The 22,830-nt window shown below is 50.1% G+C and overlaps 1 protein-coding gene across 1 annotated transcript; it reads left to right on the top strand.

Moving 5' to 3' along the window:
• Positions 1–510: 510 nt before the first annotated feature.
• On the top strand, positions 511–22,810 carry CNGA4 (cyclic nucleotide gated channel subunit alpha 4). Its single transcript, XM_075547730.1, has 7 exons — positions 511–572; positions 726–827; positions 1,049–1,155; positions 1,354–1,999; positions 2,677–3,026; positions 5,341–5,797; positions 22,441–22,810. Exons 1-7 carry the CDS (start codon positions 511–513, stop codon positions 22,808–22,810), a joined length of 2,094 nt encoding a protein of 697 aa, XP_075403845.1.
• Positions 22,811–22,830: the final 20 nt, after the last annotated feature.

Genomic DNA, 22,830 nt, shown 5'->3' with positions numbered 1-22,830 from the left:
AGGACCCATTCAGTAAATAGTTGTTAAATGAGCGCCTTAATGAAGCCTAAGCCGGGAAGTGGTGTAGGGTGATGGGGTGAGTCTGAATCTGCACAGGAACTCGGGTCTGCTGGACTAGAGGGTCCTTGTATCAGTCAGCTGAGGCATGGAGGACCGAGAAGAGGGCAGGATGGATGTTCAGGCTATCTGGCAGAAGCAAAGCCCAGCCTTACCAGTGAGGCATGCACCCCACCGCCTTCTCGAGGGACCTCATTAGAAATGCTTAGCTGGGCAGGTGTCAGCCCAGGTCCTGGGAGACCGGGCGAGGCGCTGAGTGCACTGCCTCCTCCCCTTCTGGAGCTGGCCCTGGCTGTGTTGCTAAGGGCTTCAGAAGCTAAAGACAAGTGAAGTCGGAAGCCGGAGCCGAGGGCAGCCTCTTGCAGACTGCCAGGCACTCGCCCCCACTTCGGGAAACCACCTACAGGCTGAGACCTTTGCTCTCTCACCCTCCAGCCACCAGCGCACAGAACCATGAGTCAGGACAACAAAGTGAAGACATCAGAGTCCAGTCCCCCTGCCCCATCCAAGACCAGGTGAGAGGGCCTGGTCCCCTGTGTTGGGTCCCGGATCTGCTTCACCAGATCTCACTCTTCCTGATGCCCCGAATCATAGCCACCGCATGGAATATCTGGAGACTCAATGAAGTGCAACCCTCACCCGACCCCCAAACCCCTCCTGTCCCACAGGAAGTTGCTGCCTGTCCTGGACCCATCCGGGGATTACTACTACTGGTGGCTGAACACGATGGTCTTCCCAGTCATGTACAACCTCGTCATCATCGTGTGCAGGTTTGGCGGGAGTGCTAAGGGAGGGGCCTTAAGGATCCAAGAGGATGGATCAAATAAGGCCCAGCCAAGTGGGCGGGGGTGGTCCTTGGAGAGCCCCATGGAAAGGTGGGGCTTGTGGGAGTACCTGCCCAAAACAGGGTGCTGAGGGGCCTGGGGAGGCAGCCCCGCTCGTTCCACACAGAGGGTGCTCTCTAGCCAATGTCTCTGTGCCCACCCGGCAGAGCCTGCTTTCCGGATTTACAGCACAGCTATCTGGTGGCCTGGTTAGTGCTCGACTACATGAGCGACCTGCTGTACCTACTGGACATCGTGGTGCGCTTCCACACGGGTCAGTGAGCTCAAGGGCTGGCCTTTCGGCCTTAACTTCTTAGTAACAATATAGTGACCCCTTGCCTGACAGGCCCGTCACCTGTTTCTTTGCTTGACAAGACCCCTCCTCCCGCCCCCCCCCCCCCCGCCCCCCGCAGATCCCAGCCTGTGACTGATCCTCACATACACACACCGCCTCCCCATCCCCTTCTTCCAGGATTCTTGGAGCAGGGCATCCTGGTGGTGGACAAGGGTCAGATCGCCAGCCGTTACGTTCGCACATGGAGCTTCGTTCTGGATCTGGCTTCCCTGGTCCCCACGGACTTGACCTACCTGCGGCTGGGCCCGCACACACCCACGCTGCGGCTGAACCGCTTTCTGCGCGTGCCTCGCCTCTTCGAGGCCTTCGACCGCACGGAGACCCGCACGGCTTACCCAAACGCCTTTCGCATCGCCAAGCTGATGATCTACATTTTCGTCGTCATCCATTGGAACAGCTGCTTGTACTTTGCCCTGTCCCGGTACCTGGGCTTTGGGCGTGATGCGTGGGTCTACCCAGACCCAGTGCAGCCTGGCTTCGAGCGCCTGCGGCGCCAGTACCTCTACAGCTTCTACTTCTCCACGCTGATCCTGACCACTGTGGGCGACACGCCACTCCCGGCGCGGGAGGAGGAGTACCTCTTCATGGTCGGTGACTTCCTGCTGGCCGTCATGGGCTTTGCTACCATCATGGGGAGCATGAGCTCGGTCATCTACAACATGAACACTGCCGACGCCGCTTTCTACCCAGACCACGCGCTGGTCAAGAAGTACATGAAACTGCAGCACGTCAACCGCCGGCTGGAGCGTCGCGTCATTGACTGGTGAGGTCGCTGGGGTCGCAGACCAGAAACGGGCGCTAGTGGTAGTGGAGGTGGAGGTGAGGGGAGGTGTTCTTGCATGCTGGGCCAGGAAGGGCAGCTACCTTGTGGCATTCAATGGGCAGGGCTTGGAAAAGAATGCTCTCTCCGCCAAGGAGACTTGGCTATGGAGAAGTTGGATAAGAGACTGACAAGACACATTCTTCCACCAGAGAGGCCTAGAGAGACAGTGGCTTCACCCAAGGGGTGACCTCACGATTAATGCGGCCATCAAGGACTGGGAACTTCCTCTGCTTGGTAGCCCCAGGGATGAGAATGGAAAAACAATAAGCCCCGGAAATGACCCGACACAGAGATGGTGGTACATACTGGGGATCCCCAAGATGGAAGTCGCACATACAGGCTATGGTGGAGAGAGAGGGTCTAGAGAAGGAGGCCGAGTGACTGAAGTAACATTGGGTAGGGCCTAGGGGGAACCAGGGGTATCGTACCTCCTGTCCGTGCCCTGGGGGAGGGAGAAGACTCAAACCTATCTATGACCAAGAGGATAGACAGTGGGCGACCTGTGCCATCTCTGTGTGGTTGAACCCTTGGCTCTTGCTGAGCTGAGTCCTGATGGATGGGGGCGGAGGCAGACATGGAGCTGGCTGGTGAGGAGTTGGCACTGTCTCTGCCCCCAGGTACCAGCACCTGCAGATCAACAAGAAGATGACCAATGAGGTGGCCATCCTACAACACTTGCCGGAGCGGCTGCGGGCAGAAGTGGCCGTTTCGGTACACCTGCCCACTCTGAGTCGGGTGCAGATCTTCCAGAACTGTGAGGCCAGCCTGCTGGAGGAACTGGTGTTGAAGCTGCAGCCGCAGACCTACTCCCCCGGCGAGTATGTCTGCCGCAAAGGTGACATCGGCCGAGAGATGTACATCATCCGCGAGGGGCAGCTGGCCGTGGTTGCGGACGACGGCGTCACACAGTATGCCGTCCTTGGTGCTGGGCTGTACTTTGGAGAGATCAGCATCATCAATATTAAAGGTCGGCTTCCCAACGTTTGTTCGGGGGGCAGAAGGGGCAGGGGTGGGTTTCAAAGAGTGAGAGCAAGAGAAGACAGGAGTAGATGGCACATCAGGACCCACCGATGAAAGAACCATAGTCCCTGCCTGAGCCATTAGAGGGCTGGGGGTAGAAGCCTGGCACAGAGAGTCTGTTTCCTGAGAAGAAGCTGGACCAAGGGAAGTCAACCGGGTGGATGTTTTCCAGAGGGGGCAGATATGCTCTGGGGTTTTGACCCCCGGCATCAGCAGAACAGTGGAAGTGACAAGCCCTAATCATGAGGAGGAGGAGGATGTGAGGAGCTGGTGAGTCAATTCTGGCTCCAATGTGCAGAGGAGAATGGCACCAGAGGCTTTTCAGAGCTGTGCTCTTCCAGAAGCTCAGCGCCAGACCTGTCTCCCGAGGTGCTTCTGGTTTAAACAACCAGCCTTTCAGCTAGTGGTGGTTGTTGGGTGCCATCAAGCTGGTTCCAACTCATTGAGGCACCATGTACAACAGCACAAAACACCATCGCCCAGTCCCGTGCCAGCCTCATGATTGTTTTTAGGTCGCAGTCCACCGTGGCAGCGTCCTGTCGGGAGCCTTCCGCTTTTTCAGGCAGTCATTGAAACCTTAACCATGGTGCCACCAGGGATTCCACAGTAACGGTCATTCACACATACTGCATGCTTACTAGACTGTTCTAAGCGGTCCACATGCATCAACGCATTCCATTCTCACAACTACATGGGGAGGTATTCTCCTGATCCGGGCTTTGAGGAAGGACATCAAAGCACAGAGAGAGGTTAGGTAACGTGGAAAGTTACACACGTGGTAAGGAAGTAGAAGGAACAGCTTTCTCATAGCCAAGTGGAAAAGGAGGGAGGCCAGAGGGAATTCTCTCTTAGCATCACTTTTGGGGCTGGCCCCATTTTGTTTGTTTGTTTATTCTGCCTAACAGTCATGTGCGATGGGAACTATTATGTCTGATTCAAGATTAAAACAAAAACAAGCCCTGCTCCCTGGATAGGAGATGCACACACCCTTATGGATGTTTAGATGTTCCAGGGCTCTCAGCTGTGACCCCCCACGGTTTAGTGGTTTGGAAGACTATGCATCTGTCCTGCAAGGACCCCTCCACCTCCACACGCTGTATGCAGGCCATCGTGGTTCACTTGACCTGAGAGCAGCAGTTCTCAACCTGTGGGTCACGACCCCTTTGGAGGTCCAACAATCCTTTCACAGGAGTCGCCCAATTCATATCAGTAGCAAAATGACAATTATGAGATAGCAACGAAAATAATTTTATGGGTCGGGGGGGTCACCACAACATGAGGAACTGTACTAAAGGGTCATGGCATTAGGATTCACTTCCCTTTTTAGGCATCAGTTTCCTCACCTGTATGGGAATTAAAAACCCAATGTGTTCTTTGTGAGGATTAAATGAGCACTTTGGGTGGCGCATAGTAAGTGCTCAATTAGCAAGGTATCTCCTTTCCCACCATTTGTCCTAACCTGCCTCCCCATCTGCTAAAGAGCTCCCTCTGGCCTCCACATAAAAAGTCTGAGCTCTGCCATGACTTCAAGGACCAGTATGGCCCACCCTCTGCTCCTCTCTACTCTTCTCACACTTTAGACTCCTGCCACGCTGGACTGCTTACTGTTTCTACATCCATTTAACTCTGTTTGTAACACCCGTTCCTCTGCTCATGCTCCTTCCTCTGCCTAGGTTTTTCTCCACCTTTTCCCCTCCTCCTTCCCCCCTCCTAGGAGCGCTGGTGGCCTAGTGGTTACTTGTTGGGCTGCGATCCACAAGGCCAGCAGTTTAAGACCACCAGCTATTTCATGAGCGAAAGACGAGGCTGTCCACACTTATAAAATGTTAGTCTTGGAAACCCACAGGGGCAGTTTTCCCCTGTCCTCGAGGGTTGCTATAGCAGTGAGCTTGGGCTTTGGGTTCACCCCCTGGGTAGCTCCTACTCAGCTCAGACAGCCCAGGAAAGCCCTCCCTGGACCCCTGCTTCCCGGCTTGTTCGAGGCTCTTTGCCCATTTCCCCACAGTACTCCACGCCGGTCTACCCTGCACCAGTCACACTGCTCTGTAACTCTCGCTCCACCTCAATGTCTGAACTCTTAGAGCTAGGCTGCAGCGGCCCAGCACAAGGCCTGGGCATCATTGCTGAATGAAAGTATAATCAGACAGGAGATGAGGTCAGATGGAGTTAAGGGTCTTGGTTTGGGAATAAAATGCTCCCCCCCACCCCCCACACTTACCCACAACTAACTATCCTCCTAAATGTGTGCCCATGGACCACAGGGAACATGTCTGGGAACCGAAGAACTGCCAACATCAAGAGCCTGGGTTATTCAGACCTGTTCTGTCTGAGCAAGGAGGACCTGCGGGAGGTGCTGAGTGAGTACCCACAGGCGCAGGCTGTCATGGAGGAGAAGGGCCGGGAGATCCTGCTCAAGATGAACAAGCTGGACGTGAATGCGGAGGCTGCCGAGATCGCCCTGCAGGAGGCCACAGAGTCTCGGCTGCGGAGACTGGATGAGCAGCTGGATGAGCTGCAGACCAAGTTCGCCCGCCTCCTGGCTGAACTGGAGTCCAGCGCGCTCAAGATCGCTTATCGCATAGAACGGCTGGAGTGGGAGACTCGGGAGTGGCCGATGCCTGAGGGCCTGGCAGATGCTGACGACGAGGAGGAGCCTGGGGAAGGGACTTCCAAGACAGAGGTGGGCAGGGCCGGCCAAAAAGGGACCTCGGGCTCAAAGTGGTCTTCCCTCTTTCCCAAGACCCACACCTCCAAATGAATGCAGACTGATAGGGGGCCTTGCCTGCTGAGAAGCTGCCTGTTAGGTCACAGAGCGGGGAGTGAATTGGATCTGTAGTGGCCAGCCAGAAATGTAGGCATATGGCACATGCTCACTCCACACGCTTCTCTCTCTCTCTCTCTCTCTCTCTCTCTCTCTCTCTCTCTCTCTCTCTCTCTCTCTCTCTCACACACACACACACACACACGCGCGCGCGCACATTGGCCTCAAGACTGTACATTCAGTAGAAACGTGTTCTGGAGTGTCCGTACTAAGAGTACGCATGCTTTCTCACAAGCATAGGTATGCCTTACACCCACATAACGTATTCCTATTCAGTCATGCATCCCGTAAGCACACACCTATGGATAGTAATGCACCCAATGGACACACAGTGGTATTCCTCAGGTGTGTATGCACTTGCCAACACGCAAGCATCCCCAGGGCCCTCTGTTCCAAGATGTCCCTAAATGCCCCCCAGTATGGGCATCTCCCAAGTGTACCCTGCAAGTTGCACATCAATAAAGTATTTGGCTCCTAACTAAGCCTTGATGGGGTGAGGAGCTGGGGGAGGCAAAGCTGGTGGTGTGACTGTGACCTGATTGACAGACTAGACTCCACCCTTACACTTCTATATACCCTTACAATTCTGTCTGAGTTCTGAGTCACAGGGCACCTGGCATACTGAGAAGAGCGCTGAGTACCTGACGCACTGAGAACCGGGGCTGAGCCAAGGCAAAGCACGTCGACACACCCCATGGCTGTAAGTGTGCAGAGGCTTTCAGCGATACGCTTGTATACACCTTGGTCCATGGCATCTCACATCATGGATGTTCTCAAACGTGTAGGCTCTCGAGCACACGACAACAATGATGGCAAAGGGTTTGAAGAGATTTCTGGGTGGGACTGGACTATAAGCTAAAAGGCTGGTGGCTGAAATCCACCCGACCTAAAGGCCTGGCAATCGGCTTCGGTAAAAATTAAAGCCAAGAAAACTCAGTGGAGGTGTTTTACTCTCTAACACGTGGTTCATAGTGAGTCAAAATCCATTCAACAGCAATGGGTCTGGCTTTGGAACCACAAAGGAGGTTGATCTAGTTGAACAAACCAAAGAATATACCTCTACTCCCCTCTGTTCTACTGGCCCAGTCCTGGTGCCTATGGGCCAGGGAGTCCCTGTCTTCAATGCTGATTTCTAGGGGAGAATAATTCCCAGGATCACCCTCCTGGCACTGTCCTACTATGCCACTTGTTGGACGTGGCCTTCTTGCTGGCAGACCCAACTTTCTTTCTTTATGCAGCATTCCACAATGGAGTCGAGTTAAAAGAAACACTATGGATAGGAAAGGAGTGCTCAGGGAATTTTGTACCAGTAATTTCAATCTACTTTGGAAGGAGGCTTGTAGGTTTGGGGCAGGGAAGGTGCTAGGGAGTTTGTCGGGAAGAGACTAGGATGTAATCTCTGAGTCAGGTTCACCTTGGCGCACCAATGCAACTCCTCCAGGGACTGGCCAGTCTCGGTTTCCACTGTGCTGGGACACAGGATTGACATGGGGACTCAGAATAAAATTTTCTCAGATGGTCCTTGAAAGGTTGGAGACGGTGGCCCAAACAGTCATATAAATTGAGGCTGTGACTGGAGCCCAGGTGGCTGGAGGATCTATGTGGGTGTGTTGGATTGATAGTATTTTGAATGATTTTGAAATCTGCTTTTACTTTGTGATGTCTTTCTCATGAGTCTGAGACTGAGTCTATCTTGTTGATGTACAAGGATCATCATCTCAAAGTTCAAACCTACTGCCATCAAGTCCATTCTGATTCATAGCAACCCTAGAGGACAGAGTAGAATTGCCCCTGTGGGTTTCCCAGGTTATAACTCTTTACTGGAATAGAAAGCCTTATATTTCTCCTCCAGAGCAGCTAGTGGTTTCAAACTGCTGACCTTTTGGTTAACAGCCCAACATGTAACCCACTACACCACTAGGGCTCCCTTGAGCATATCATCTCACTGCTATCGAGTCAATGCTACGTCAACCCCTGTGCATTTTCAAGACTGAAACTGTTTATGAGAATAGAAAGCCCAGTATTTCTCCCAAGAGCTGCTAGTGGTTTCAAACTGCCAGCCATACAGATTGTGTTAGATCAGGTTGCCCAATGAAACAAATCCAGAGACATTCATATATGTGTAAGAAAGAACTTGATTTCAAGAAGTAAGCATACATTAATAAAATATTCCAGATCAGTCCAACTCAAGTCCATAAGTCAGATACTAGTCCATAAATCCCTCTTCAGACTCACACAGCCATGTGCAATGAAGCAGAATGCGGGAAGGTTACAGGCCGGTGGGTGCACAGTTTTTCAGACTCAATGGCGGTAGCCCCATCACAGGGCTCAAGCCAACCTCAGTGTGGCTCATCAACAGGAAGGTAAAGACACAGAGAGAGGGGAGGTCCCCAGAATCCTCATGAGAAGACCACACCCACAAGGAGGTATTATCAGGCTGTGACCTGATTGACAAACTAGACTCCACCCTTACACTTCTATACATGAAAGTATGTAACTACCCCATGGATCAACGCCCAACTCCTAACCACTAGACCACCTGGGCTATTGGGTACATCATAGATATTGAAATATATCTGCTAACCAAAGAGATGGAAGTTGAAGCAAGTAGAGACCCACTGTTGAAGTATTTTCAATCATCTTTTCCCCCAAGTCATGTTGAGCTAGAATGCATACTTGTTGTTAATTTGGGTTCTCAAGAGAAGCAAAGCCAGTGATACTTGTACGTGTATGTATATAGAAAGAGATGTATATCAAGAAATGACTCACACAGTTATAGAAGTGGTTAAATCCAGTTCAGGTCAAGTCCATGGGTCAGATGTAAGCTGGAGACTTCTCCTGCCTCATGTAGCTACAGGAGCTGATGAACAGAACACAGGAATATGAAGCAGGAAGACTACAGGCTGGTGGATGCGGAGCTGAATGAACCTGAGGTCAGAGATCCACTGAGGGCTCCTGGGATTGGCAGGCAGGATAGCCTGAGAGCAGCACACCAGATACAGGTTCCAGAGCTGGCAGAAGTGAGCTGGCTTCTAACCTGAGAGCAGCACTCTGCAGCCTCTGTGCAGGCTCAGCCAAGACACACACCAGCATAGTCAGCATGGTCTGAAGCCCGGAAGTCCTACCACAGAGCTCTGCCCTATGCAACACGCCTAGAGACTTTTGCAAGACCCTCCATCGGTGGAAAAGAGAATGGAAAGAAATGCACGAAGGTGAACAAGTGGCCATCTAGCTCAGAAGCAAAAAAGCCCACATGGAAGAAGCACACCAGCTAGTGCGATCACGGGGTACCAAAGGGACCAGGTATAAGGCATCATGCAAAAAAAAAGAAAAGATATGTATATATATATGTGTGTGTGTGTATGTATGTATATGTGTATATATATATACCATATTGAATGAAGGGGGAAGAGCAGAGTGGAGACCCAAGGCTCAAGTGTCGGCCACTGGAGATCCCCTCATAGTGGGGTTTAGGAGAGGAGATGGGTCAGTCAGGGTGCGAGGTAGTACCGATGAAGAACACAGCTTTCCCCAAATCCTGGATGCTTCCTCCCTGCAACTACCATGATCCAAATCCTACCTTGCAGGACTGGATAGGGCAGAGGTTGTACACTGGTGCATATGGGGGCTGGAGGCACAGGGAATCCAGGGTGGCCGATACCTTCAAGACCAAGGGTGTGAGGGGCGATGATGGTTGGAAATGGGGAACTGATTACAAAGATCTACATGTGACCTCCTCCCTGGGAGAGGGACGGCAGAGAAGAGGGGGAAGGGAGACTCCGGATATGGCAAGATATGACAAAATAACAATCTATAAATTACCAAGGGCACATGAGGGAGGGGGAGCGGGGAGGGAGGGGAAAAAAAGAGGACCTGATGCAAAGGGCTTAAGTGGAGAGCAAATGCTTTGAGAATGATTGGGGCAGGGACTGTGCAGATGTGCTTTACACAATTGATGTATGTATATGTATGAATTTTGATAAGAGTTGTATGAGCCCCTAATAAAATGTAAAAAAAGAAAAGGAAAAAAAAAGAAAGAAAATGATTAGGGCAAAGAATGTACGGATGTGCTTTATACAATTGATGTATGTATATGTATGGATGGTGATAAGAGTTGTATGAGCCCCTAATAAATTGTTTTTTAAAAAAAGATGAAGAGCTTCAGAAAGAAGAAGAAATGCACGAAACACAATTGTGATTAAGTTTTCCAAGAAGTAAGACTTTAAGAACCTCGGCCCCAAAGGCCTGACTTGGAGAACCGAGGACATGGCCAATATGGTTAAGGGTTTGGCTGCCCCCTGAAAGGTAGACAATCTGTGCTCACTTAGAGACAATTCGGGAGAAGAGCATGGTGATCTACTTCCAAAAAAAAATCAGCCACTGAAAACTCTATGACACACACGAGGTTAGCAGAAATCTGAGTCAACTCTGTGCCAACTGGGTGGGTGTCTTGGTTTTCAAAGGAATCATGCACAACTGTTATACATTTCTCATTTGTTCCTTATAACATTGTCGGGAAGGTTATATTATGATGACGCTTACTTTTCCAGCTCAGGAAACTGAAGTCCACAGAGCAACTAAACTGATATGTTTATAGAAAGATAACTTTGAGGCAAGCCCCGGGCGGGCTAAATGTTTAAATGCATGATTGCAATGCATCCTTACAGTTACATAAGAAAGATGCTTTATACCCCCTTTTAAAAAGACGAAATGGGTTCAGGTTGATCAGATGTACTTGCTGCGTGTGCATTAAGTTGATCCCAACTCATATCAACTATATAATACCAAGCAAAATGGCCCATCAGGTTTCCCAGGTGGAAATCTTCAGGGAATTGGATCACCAGGTCTTTGCTCTTGCAGAGTGGCTGGTCAATGCAAACCGCTGACCAGCTGAGCACTTCACCGGGGCGCCTTTGGGAGATTGAATAACTTGCCCGTTGCTATGGGGCTCCTCGGAGACATGAAGTGAAACCTAGGCCTGTCATATTATGTCTTTCAGGGAGATAAGAACAGGATTACCTCAGCTCCAGGCTGAGGCTAGGCAAGCTCCTTCCTTTCTTGAGCTTGACTTCTGTGGGTTGTAACGGTAGTAACTGGGGACAGGGAGCCAGTCATGCGGGGCAAAACTTGTGAATCACCAGGTGAATTTGACAGTGAAGCTGACAAATGCACGGAAGCGTGACCTCAAGTCTATAGCCAAAGACAAGGAGCCACCCACGGCTCCGGAGAAGAGCTGCCAATTCCAACTGCAGTCTGCACAAACGCGGCTGGGGGCGAGACAGGAGTGTTGGAGTCACTGTGAGCGTTCTACAGAGGCATCAAGAACCGTTCAGGGTCCTCCTGCTGAGAGTCTTAAGCTGCTTCTCCCTCCCACAGGGCCGAGGGGCTCACCCCTCGCCTTCTTCAAGGACACCGTAGCCTGGCTAAGAGCTGTGGTGCACACCTCTCCGTGGGGCTCCCAGTCAGCTGCTCTCCAACAGAAGCTTCTCCGTTGCTGCACCCCCTTTTCTTTCATCATAGTTGACTGCTGCTCTTCCCACCCACCCCCACTCCACCCCAAGACACATAGAAATAAAGCATCAAGCTTAAGAAGAAATCATATCCTTAGGGCCCTTCACCCTGAGGAGAGATCTAGTGCAAATACTAGGGGCCAGGAGCAGAAAGGGCTGGGATTGGGCTTGAATTGAGGTTTAGGGATGGGAGGTGGACCAGTAGGAGCTGGGGTCTGAGTCATAAGCCAAGTGAGGGCAATTCGTTAAAAACATTGTGTCCATCCAGACAAGTGGTGACCCCGTGTGGAGAATGGCATTCCATGTGAGTTTCTTTGTTTGCTTGGTTGGTAATGAATAAAACCTGTTTATTATAGCTTTGTCATCGTTATGGGAGCCCTAAGATTTCCAATAGCTGTAGTCTTGTGGAAATAGATCCCCAGGTCTCTCCCCTGATGGTACTGATGGGTCTATTTGAACTGCCATCAAGTCCGTTAATCGTTAGCAAACCGTTTGCTCCGCCTAGGGAGAAGATTCAGCTGGCTCTAAAGGACAACAGATGGCGTCGTCGTCATCAAGCGTTGCTATAGCAGAAATGCCACGTACGGAGGACTTCGCCGCGGAGAAATGGATTCTCTCGCAATGTCGGAGGCTGAAAGTCCAAATTCAGGGCAGTGGCTCCAGGGGAGGGATTTCTGTCTCTGTCACCTCTGGGGAAAGAACCTTGGCTCCTTGCACCATCTGTGGGGCTGTCATGCCCTGGAGGTCTCCCAGGGCCTTGGCATTCATCTTCCCTGGGTTTAGGAGGTCCCAGCTCTTCTTTCTTGGTGGTAGTAGGTCCCTCTTGCAGGCCAAAGAGAAACTCCTCTTGTATCATATCTCATCAGATCACATCTGCCAAACCATTGAGAATTGTGGTCCAGCTAAGTTGACACAATTCAATCCACGACAAATGGAAAAGTGCCTCTTCTTGGAACCAATCAAATAGGGGTCTAGTTCTTAATCATCAGTGACAGAGTCTATAAAACCTCTCGGGGTTGTTGAGAGAAATGCTTAGATGATTACAATGCCAATAAGACCCTGAATGTAAAGTGCCTTGCATATATAAATTGCTTAACAGTAAATTGTAGGTATGCATTTAACTCATGTCCCTTAAGCAGATGTGTCTTTGAGATCCTGGGCCCATACATACACGTCGCCCAGCCTGGGCCTCTGGTCCATGTGGGCAATGCCAGACCTGACCAGCAGAGGGAGCAAGGCCCTTATTCCCTCCTTCCAGTTCCTGCCCAGACCTCAGGTTTGCATCGCCTTGTATTGCAAGGAAAATTATTACCCAGGGAGAAATGGAATCTTAGAGACAGTGAATGTTGTAGAATCACAGTCTCAAATGGTTTATAAAAATCTCTTGTTCGGATTATTTCACCAGAAACAAACAGCTAAGCTGCCCTACTGGGTGAAGTGCTATTGAATGACTGGGATCACTAGAGACTACCTTCGCCCTGGCCGTGGCTTTGTGCCTTTTACCCCTGAAATCATGGACTCAGAAGAGGCCCCTGGAGGCCTGGATCCTCTTTGCCCCTTTCCTTGCCTTTCTAGTTTCAGTACCTTGCCCTTCACCTTCAAGTTTCTCAGAGTCCCACAACCTAATAACTTGGAAGCTTTAATGAAAAGTTACCTTCTTTTGCCTCTTTTTTAGTTCCCAAATGAGGGGAGGCCCCCAACATGGGACACCAAGGCTCCTCTCAGCCCACCTGTGAGCGGGCCGGCTCTGAAGCCACGTTTGCCCTCTAGCCAGAGCCAGTGGGGGTCGGGGGTGGAGGGATGTCTGTGCTCGCCCCAGAGGTCTTGACTCTTGTCTGGTTTTCTTTCCTCTGACCAACATCCCTGTCCGCTCTAGTTCCAACCCTTTTGTCTTCTCAGCTCGCTCCCTCCTTGTTTAATTATCCCCAGAGAAGAGCCTCCTGCGTGGGTGAGGAGTGTGTAGGCAGGAGAACAGCGCAGAAAGAAGCTAGTCTGCAGATCATAGAAACAGAGAAAAGAAGGCCTTGAGAGATGGGAAGCGGAGACCTTCTCATCAAACACAGAAGAAGGGGCACATTGAGCACACCAAGGGCTAAGGTGTGGCTGGTTTTGCTGCTCGTGCTGGATACCAGCTGTATGTGTGTCTCTCAGTGGTGCTGGCAGCAGAGCCTATGACATGCCCTTCACACTATGTGTGTGTGTGTGTGTTCTTGGGTAAAGTGCTGATATTTCACAGGCCTGCAAGCTACCATTATAAGCCAGAACCTTGTAAAACAAGTTATCAGGCCATGTGTTATACACTGTACTCTATTTCCCCTGGACCTTTATGGAAGTGTCGGTTAAACATTCTTGTCTTATCTCATATGCGATACAGAATATTGAAAGGAGGAACATGTGCCCACATTTGGGCCAGCACTCAAGAGCATGAGTGATTGAGGCTACAAGGGAAAGGGAAATAATTCTACCTGTAAGAGGCAAGTAGTAGGTAGTCCAACAATCCCAAACCCCCGCACAGTCCCCTTCTCCTCCAAAAAATAGGACAACTTTTGCAAGTCAAGGCTTGAGTCAGAAAAGAAAGTGTTTCCTTTAAGACTGAGCCTGGCCCAACCTTGGACTCTCTTGCACTTGCTTGCTTGACCTCTTAGTTTTCTAACTTGTTCTAGGATCGTGAGTCCCGCCTCTTTCCCATGGCTGCCCATGTTGACTCTGTAGTTCCCTCCTGGCTCTGGTTTAAAGTCCATTTCCAGACTCTGCGAACTCTCATTCCCTCCAAACATTGGCTCCTCTCGTGTGGACACATGAATCTTTACCCTCTTAAACCAAAAAACCAAACTCGCGGCACGGAGTCCTCGCTGACACACAGCACCCCCTGCGGGGTTCCGAGGCGCGCCATGTACAGGACTAGAACAGCCAGTGTCTCTCTCGTGCAGCCATTGGTGGTTGTATTGCCAACCATGTGGTTCGCAGCTCCGCTCATAAGCACATGCCCTCTTAGCACTGCTTTTCCACCCCCTTCTTCCTTCTGTCTCTGCTCAAGGTATCCCTCTCCCCATTCTCCACTATGACTAAGAATTGCTTTATTTCCCTCTTTTCAAGCTATCTTTAAAAAAAAAAAAAAAAGGAGCTTGTACCCACCATCACTTAGCCCTTGCCTCACATCGCCCATCTGTATTTAGTCAATGGGGAGAACCCGAGCGGGGTGCAAAGATCCAAGACAAGGAGGAGGCACGTTCAACAGCGCTACAAGCAAACAAGCAAGACAGGATGCCTGAACGTAAAGAGGAGTCTCTGGGTGGTATCAATAGTAAACGTGCTTCGCTGCTAGTAGAAAAGTGGGTGCTTTGAGTCCACTCGGAGGGACCTTGAGAGAAAGGCCTGTCAGCCTAACTCCCAAACTCAGTCACGGGAAACCCTATGGGAGCCAGTTCCAGTCTGGCACGCATGGGTCACCACGAATCAGAATGGACTTGCCAGCAATCTCTATGGCATGATAGGGAGCATAAAGCATAGAAAATAAATCGTGAGCGTGAGGTAGAGTGGTGTGCGAAACTATTGGTGGAAGAGGAAGGAGCCAGAGGTGTGCAAGGTAGTGTAAATGGGGCAATTCCGAGATATGTAATTGTAAGAGTTACCCTGAAGAGGTACAAGGGGTCCCGCATGCGTGGGAGTTTTGTTTTCTGTAACTGTTTCCGAGATGAGAAAACGCATATGCTCAAACTCTTTGAACACTTCGGTGGTGCAGCGAATTACCTTGTATGTCCCTTCTAAGCAGAGTCTTCATTCACCCACCAAATGACTGAGTTGACACAAGCAAATGGAGAACACTAAAACTCGAATGTGAGTATTGATCAGTTTTGCTGCCCCACTGGGTCGAAAATGAGCGATCTCACAAGCAGCCAAGGGGAATCTCAGTGCCCTCAAGAGCCAGGAGCAGAGCACACCCTCTGAGTTCCTGCATGTTGAGCTTCCTTAATTCAAAAGACAGAGCTGTGATACCAAGGGAGCATCAGAGGAGTGTCAGCAATGGAGGCAGCAAAACAAGGCAGACAGGTTTCTTGACCCACCAAGGAGACCAAGCTGAGTGACTGTGCAGGAGGCTTATTTGTGGAGTAGGCGCCTGCAAACATCTAATCAAGGGAGCAAGGTTTGCTAGCCCATGGAGTTAGAGGTGAGCACCTTCGGGCTGAGGTTTATGGTAGAGTGGTGTGCCCTTTTAGACATTTGTTGGTAGTGCTAAAAGAGCTTTGTAACACCTGCTCAAGCTTAGAGACCAGGGCTGGAACAGAGAGCAGTGTGCATGTAGGCATAGCTGAGGAGAGGCACTCCTGACCAAAAGAACTAAATCCTGGGCATTTCAGATCTTGAATTGTAACCTGCTAACTTCCCTAATAAATCTCATAATTATGGATATTGTTTGTGAGTTTTTCCATTGCAATGAATTTTTTTAACCCAATCGAGAGTTCTTTGGGAAGAACAGTTGCTGTTATTATTGGTAAAGAAGGTTGGAAGCTGGAGGCATGTCTGACCTCTGTCTTATAGGAATTGCCCTTGGGCTGATACTCAGTTTACTACCCTCTTATGAAGCCAAAGGAAGTCAGATATTGCCCCCATAGCATTCATTCAACTCCTTTAACTGCTACGCTAACAAAAACCATTCACTGATAATATGGTCTCCAACTTCATAGAGGAAATAGAAACTATTAGACAGCAGTCCCACCCCACAAAATCTACAAACCTTAGTTAAGAGTCAGGGTAGCTTGCTAAGAGAAAATAAGGGGAGAAATTACAGGGATTTAATGTTGCACTTTTGTTTTTTCCCCTGTAGGAGAACCAGGGATGCTAAAATGGTACAGGAGATCCAAGGTCTTTCCACCTTGTGGCCCAGTCAGCCCAAGGGTGGCCCTCACTGCATGGCTGACGATGACTCACCCTCACGTCCACATTTTCCTCTGCAGCAAGGGGAACAGGAACAGAAGGTCCATTTCTCTCTTTTAAAACGTTGATTTAAAAGCTACGTTTATCACTTCCACTCACACCTACCAGCCAGAAGCTAGACACATAACCACACCCAGCTGCAAAGAAGGCTAGGAGATGTTGCTTTATCTGGTTGGTCATGACTCACTCTCATCTATAAGCATACTTTCTTACTAATTTCCTGTTACACTTGAGTCCTTTCCGACCCAAAGCTAGGACTCCCCACTTCTCCTATAGACTCCTTAGCTCCTGCCTTCTCAGAAACCTTGCAGTATTAATTAGCCACTTTCTTGCTCCTGTGTCTCCAGCCATTTCTATATATTGAAATGAGTCCAGCCGTCAGAGGAGGATGTTCTTTCTAGTTTGCCCACTAAAAGTGGCAGGGGGCGGGGTTGCTAATCTTGGATTCCACATCCGCCCCCTAGATGCTACCTTCTTTCATTTCATTCATAATTACACTCCTAAAAGACTTGTCTAAAACACTTGCTTTATTTCCTCACAGTACAGTCTGTTTTAATTCTACCCAGTCTGCCCTCTGCATCTATAACCTCACCAAAACGACTCTCCCCAAAGTTGCCAAAGATCCCTAACTAAATTCAGGGAATACTTCTCAGTTCTTGTATTAGTTTCCTAGGGTTTCTATAACAAATTGGCACCAATTTGGCACATGATAGATATTCTCTCATAGGAGTGTTCTAAAGGCCAGCAGTCTAATGTCAAGGTCACACTTCATGTGAAGGTTCTAGGGGAGAATCTTCCACCTTTCTGTTCTAATCTCTGCTTTTGTCACAAAGGGCCTTCTATTGTTCTTTACCTGTTGTCTCTCCTGTGTATGAGTCTGATAAGATAGTTTTCATTGGATTTAGGGCCCAATCAAACAATTCAGGATAATTTCATCTCAAGATCCTTAATGCAATTACATCCACAAAGACTCTTACCAAATGAGTTCTGGAGGTTGTGACGTGGACATGCCTTTTTGAGAACCAGCAATCAATCCACTACAGTGCTCATGGTGCTTAATCCAGGAGCAAACATTGAATCACTTCCGCCCTCTCTCCTCCAGTCTCTTCTCCTTCAATCTTTATGGTTTCTTGTTTCCCTTGTTTTCCCCCATACCTCTCTGTCTGCTGTAGCCTGATTTTTTTCAGTTGTCTTTTTTTTTTTTTCAGCCTTAAACAGAATCTCCAAGATTCTGACCTGGAGCTACATTTTTTTCCTTTTCTTATTTTCCACACTCATATAAGTCTATGATTTCCACTAATTCTATTACTTGTATATCCAAATTCCTACCAGAATTCCGACATAGATACCCAATAGGCATTTAAAACTCAACATGTACCAAACTGAACAGATTCTCTGGTGGGAGTTGCTGCCTAATAATTACTGTTTGCTCTATGAAGTTGGAAGCCAGGCTATTTATTGAAAGTGAACGACTGTGTGTGTGTGTGTGTGTGTGTGTGTGTGTGTGTGAAAGATGAAATTAAGGACCTCAGGTGCCAACAAAATTTGAAAATATTGCATATAAAATGGAACAAAGAAGTTAACCGGATACCAAGGGCTCAAGTAGAAAGAAAATGTTTTGAGAATGATGATGGCAACAAATGTACAAGTGTGCTTGACACAATGGATGAATGTATGGATTGTGATAAGAGTTGTACAAGTCCCCAATAAAATGATTTTTTAAAAAGAAGTTAATCAGAAATATAGTCAGACTTACACTAATTCTTGAAACATTAGAGTCCAATATATAAATTCTGGTTTTTAAATTCCTGGCTTTGAATTCTGGCGCTTTCACCCAGGAGCTTTGTGGCTTTGAGAAAGTTCATTGAATGCTCTCACTGAACCACAGTTTTATCATGTAAAATGGTAATCAATAGCACTGGACCTAGATGTATGTAGGTTTTGCAATGTAAAGATTAAAGATGATGTATATGAGGTGCCTAGAATATAGTAGGTACTCACCAAACAGCTCCTGCTGCTTTGGCGATGAGTGACACATCTCTTCAATTACCAGAGCCATTGTTAAACCTTTAACTCATTGTTTTCCCTCATCCTCCACATTCACATGGAGCCTCAGTGCTGTTTCTTTCCCTCCTAATTTGCTCTTGGGTCCATCTTCTCCAGTACCTCCATGACTTTAGTTCAGGCCACCAACTCCTCTCACCTGAATTATCATCATGGACTCCCAATCTGTCCTACTTCCTTAAGCTACTCTACACACTAGCTGCCACTGCGCTCTTTCAAAATCCTAACAAATTCCCAGCACTCCCACTCCTTCCAGAAAAAGCAGCATGTTTACTAGCATGGTTTTCAAGGGTCTTGCCTCAGGAGATGGATGATGTATTAGTTTCCTATTGCTGCTGTGAAAACAAATTTTCACCCATGTAGCAGCTTAAAACAATACCAATTTGTTCGCTGGCAGATCAGGTCAGAAACCCAGTACAGTGTGGCGGGGTTCTCTGCTCAGTTTCTTACAAGTTTAAGTTATCATGTGGAGGCTTAAGAAAAAATCTGCCTCCAAGCTCTTGTCAGTGGCAGAATACAGTTCCTTGCGACCAGAGTCCTTATTTTCTTACTAGCTGTCAGCCAGAGACTGCACTTGGGTCTCTACACCTCTCCCAGGTGTCTTCTCCCATTCCCAGGCCAATAACAGGATATCATCGCATCTTTGCACGGCAAACTTCTCTAACTTCCTCTTTTGCTATCAGCCACAGCCACACTACCCCCTTGTAAGGGACTCTCGTGATTAGAGAAGGCCTAGTGAGATAATCTGTCTTAAGGCCAATGTATTAGTAACATTAATTAAACACAAACCTCACTGCCATCAGGTTGATGCTGACTCATAGTGACCCCATAGGACAGAGTAGAACTGCCTCTGTGAGTTCCTGAGACGGAAACTCTTTACGTCAGGAGTAAAAAGCCCAGTCTTTCTGCCACCGAGCAGCTAGTGGTTTAGAACCACTGACCTTGAAGTTCGCAGCCCAAGCATAACGACTGCACCACCAGGGATCTTTAGTACATTTGAAAATCTCTTCTGCCACGGAAGGTAACAGTCACAGGTAACAATCTCAACCTATGTGATTTTACAAAATGAGGTTTGTGGGGATTTTGGAATTCTGCCTACCACAGGTAGGGAAGCCAGAGAAAGATTCTCTGAGAAATGTGCTGCCTGGGATAAGAACGGAGTAGGAGATAATGCAGTTAAGAAGAAAAGGAGAAGTTTCCAGAGAGCGGGAACAGCATGTGCAAAGACCAAGTCACTGAAAGAATTAAAGCAAATAAAACAGACTTTTAAAAATAGCTCTGGTGACACAGTGGGCTACACGTTGAGTGGCTAACCACAGGTTCACAGTTCAAATCCACTAGTTGCTCTGCAGTAGGAAGGTGTGGCTTTCTATCCCACAAACAGTTACCGTCATGGAAATCCACAGGGGAAGCTCTGTTCTGTGCTATGGGGGTCACTGTGAGTCAGAATCCACTTGGTGGCAGTGAATTTGGTTTGGGTGTTTGAAAAATGGACCAACAGAATCCAGCATATGTATAATGAGAGAGCACAGGCCTGAAATGCAGTTGGAGAGGCAGGTAGGAGGCAAGCCTGCAGACTTTGTAGATCTTGTTAAAAAGGGTTCTTACAGAAGAGGAGACTAATCCGATTTCCACTCCGAAACATCACACGGGGCATAAGGAGAGGGCAGCTGGAAGGAGGCATCGGTAGATGTGGTAGGTCACTTGGGCTAGAAGGGTAGTGTTTGAATTTCAAGATGCCTGTAGGGTCTGACTGTGAGTGGAGAGTGACTGAAATAAGGCCATAAAAGAATGTAGTGGGGGTGGGGTGGAAAAATATACTGTACATCCTTACCTACTCACCCAAGCATATATATATATATAAAAATAAGGGAAAATACTGCAACTGGTCATGCGGTCACAGTTGGCATTTCTAGCGACCTTTCCCCACTACCCATGCCATGTCCCCTGTGCCTTCAGCAAGCTTTCAGGGGGTCCTGGCTCTTTTCCTGACGGCATGCTTTTACCGTGACTTCCTGAAGGAAATGGCCCAGTGGTTTAAAAACCAAAGCAAGCAAAACTGTGAAGCCTATGACCATCACACTGATTGGGACTCATAGTGACCCGAGACGGGGTTTCTGAGACTGTACATCTTGATAGGAGCAGTCAGGCTGAACACGCTCCTGGGGAGCAGTCAGCGGGTTTGAACGGCTGAGCGGAATGACTGATTCCGGAACATGTAGTGGGTAAAATGGACAGCACGTGGTGATGGATTGAGTATGAAAGGGTGCAGTTGGCTTTCACAGGAAACAAGCACCACGGCAAAGATGCTTACTAAGGGGAGCGCTTGGAATCAACACCAGGAGGGGAAGGAATGGCGGACTCCGGCAACGGGAGAAGCTGCGCAGGGATTCTGTCTCTATGGAGACCTCCAGCAACTCCAGGAGGAGCAGAGCTCCGGGGCTGGCAGGCCTTTCTTTCAGAGTCGTCGTCCTTTGGCACGAGAGCTGAACTTTATCTTTCTGCATTGAGCCTACACTGGATGTGGGATGCCCCAGGAAGTGACCATCACCTCTCTTCTGGGAGTAAGGCCTTCAGGAAGACCCCTAAATTTCTGACTTGTGCAACCTGGTGGATGCATTTATGACATATATTGCGGTCAATCATCCCCCCAACACACACACACACACACCCACACACACATGATTGGGAGCTACTGGAGTACAGATGATATTAGACAGCCAATGTGCAGCCCTGTACCTGGCACACAGTTTGCTGAATAAGAGAACGCCTGCCCATAGCTCCTATTTCCACAGCTCAATGCAGCATTCCCTTGGCTCCCCCAGCCTTCGCCCCCTCCCTCCATCTAATGTGGGAAAAGTCCAGCAGGTTATCTGAGGCCCCACCTGGGCTGGTGCTGAACAAACAGCAAAGCAGGCTTCAGTGATGGGCAAGCAAGCAGTGCCAGGAGGAAGGAAAGAGAGAGCAGCTGAGGACATCCCCACCCAAGCCACGCCAAACCCCTCCCTGAATGGTCCAGGGGATAAACTTTGCAGTGGCTAGACCAGGTCCTCTGAAGTCCCCATAAACCCCGAACCCATCCCACTCCAGTCAGCTCCTGGAGTGGTACCCTTACTTATTAAAGTTGCTACTGGCAACCAGAGGATAGAAGTTCAGGTCATACTGGAGCGTGTTAGGAAGGATGGAGGATAGAGGAAGGATGGAGAACAGGCAGAGCTGAACTATTAGGAGAGTCAATTTCTGCTTCAAGAAGCTGAACCCATCTCATCAGACACCCCCACACACTCCCCCTTCTGCTTTGATTCCTGCTGCCCCTCAGTGACCTAGCCCCCTTCGTGCCCCTTCTCATGGGAACCTGGCACCCTGAACAGGCGGCTCCGCCTGGCCTGAGAGCAAACAGCGAGGTCAGCATGTCGGGCGGGAGTGGGTGCTGCCTGGAGACCTTGGGGAAAACCAGCAGCCTCCTCCTCCTCCTCCTCCCCCACCCCCCCTCCTTCTTTGCCTGCCCTGAGCAGCCCCAAACCCCACCCCACCCCAGGCTCGCCCCATCAGAGCACTTCTCTCCACCTCCCAGGGCCGTCCTCAGAGCCCAGGCAGACTCTTCCTCCAGGCAGCTCTTTCTGAAACCTGCCAGGGCTTCCGGAAGACAAATGGCACGCCGACCCCAGCCCACCACGACCCCCGCCCTCCACTGAAGGTTCCTTGGGCCTGTGAGTTGATCCCTAGCTTTGGGCTTTGAGCAGAAGGCGGAGGGGGCAGATGCAAAGGCTACTCCAGCCCCTCGTGAGGACCTGCAGGGCACGCGAGAGAGACGCGGTCTCCCGGCTACTGCGGCACAGGACCGTGCTGACCGTGACCATGCTCCACGTGGCCGCGGGCCCCTGAGCAGCAGCGGGTGTCCTCCACGTGCAGCCCGGTCCTTCGACGCCACCCGCACGACCCCGCCGCGTCCGGGACTCCGGAGCTGCAGCATCTTCCCCACTCCTCTACGTCCCCTTCCTCCCTCCCCCGCACTCCCCCCCCACCTGCAGCCACCTCCCCGCGCCTGAGCACACGCTCTCTCCCGCGCTCCAAGATTTCTCTGCTGCCGAGGGCAGTGTGAGAGGGAGGAAAGGGGAGCCGATCGCGATCTGGGGAGGGGGCGACCCTCGGAGCACAGCCCTCCCGGGAGCGCGCGGAGGGTGCCGAGAGGAGGCCGCCTCGGGCTGGACCGCGGCGGCGGCGCTGGGAAGACCCAGTGCGCGCGGCGGGATCAGGCGTGCGGGGGGCGCGGGCTCCGGCCAGCGCTGGGGGCGGAGACGCGGACAGGGACGGGGACTGGGCTGGCGCCGGAGCCGGAGCCGGAGCCGGAGTCGCCGCGGGTACGAGCAGGTGGAGCGGCGGCGGGAGCCCGCCCGCTGAGCGGAGGGAGGCAGCGGAGC

The sequence above is a fragment of the Tenrec ecaudatus genome, chromosome 4 (genome assembly GCF_050624435.1).
Source record: "Tenrec ecaudatus isolate mTenEca1 chromosome 4, mTenEca1.hap1, whole genome shotgun sequence".
In the NCBI taxonomy this organism is placed as follows: Eukaryota; Metazoa; Chordata; class Mammalia; order Afrosoricida; family Tenrecidae; genus Tenrec; species Tenrec ecaudatus.
The sequence above is the reverse complement of the archived record's forward strand: the minus strand, read 5'-3'. Positions and strand labels throughout refer to the sequence as shown.

Coding starts and splice junctions, on each gene's coding strand:
- CNGA4 (XM_075547730.1), top strand. CDS start 511: ATGAGTCAGGACAACAAAGTGAAGACATCAGAGTCCAGTCCCCCTGCC. Junction 2,000..2,676: donor GAGCGTCGCGTCATTGACTG/GTGAGGTCGCTG, acceptor CTCTGCCCCCAG/GTACCAGCACCTGCAGATCA. Junction 3,027..5,340: donor CAGCATCATCAATATTAAAG/GTCGGCTTCCCA, acceptor CATGGACCACAG/GGAACATGTCTGGGAACCGA.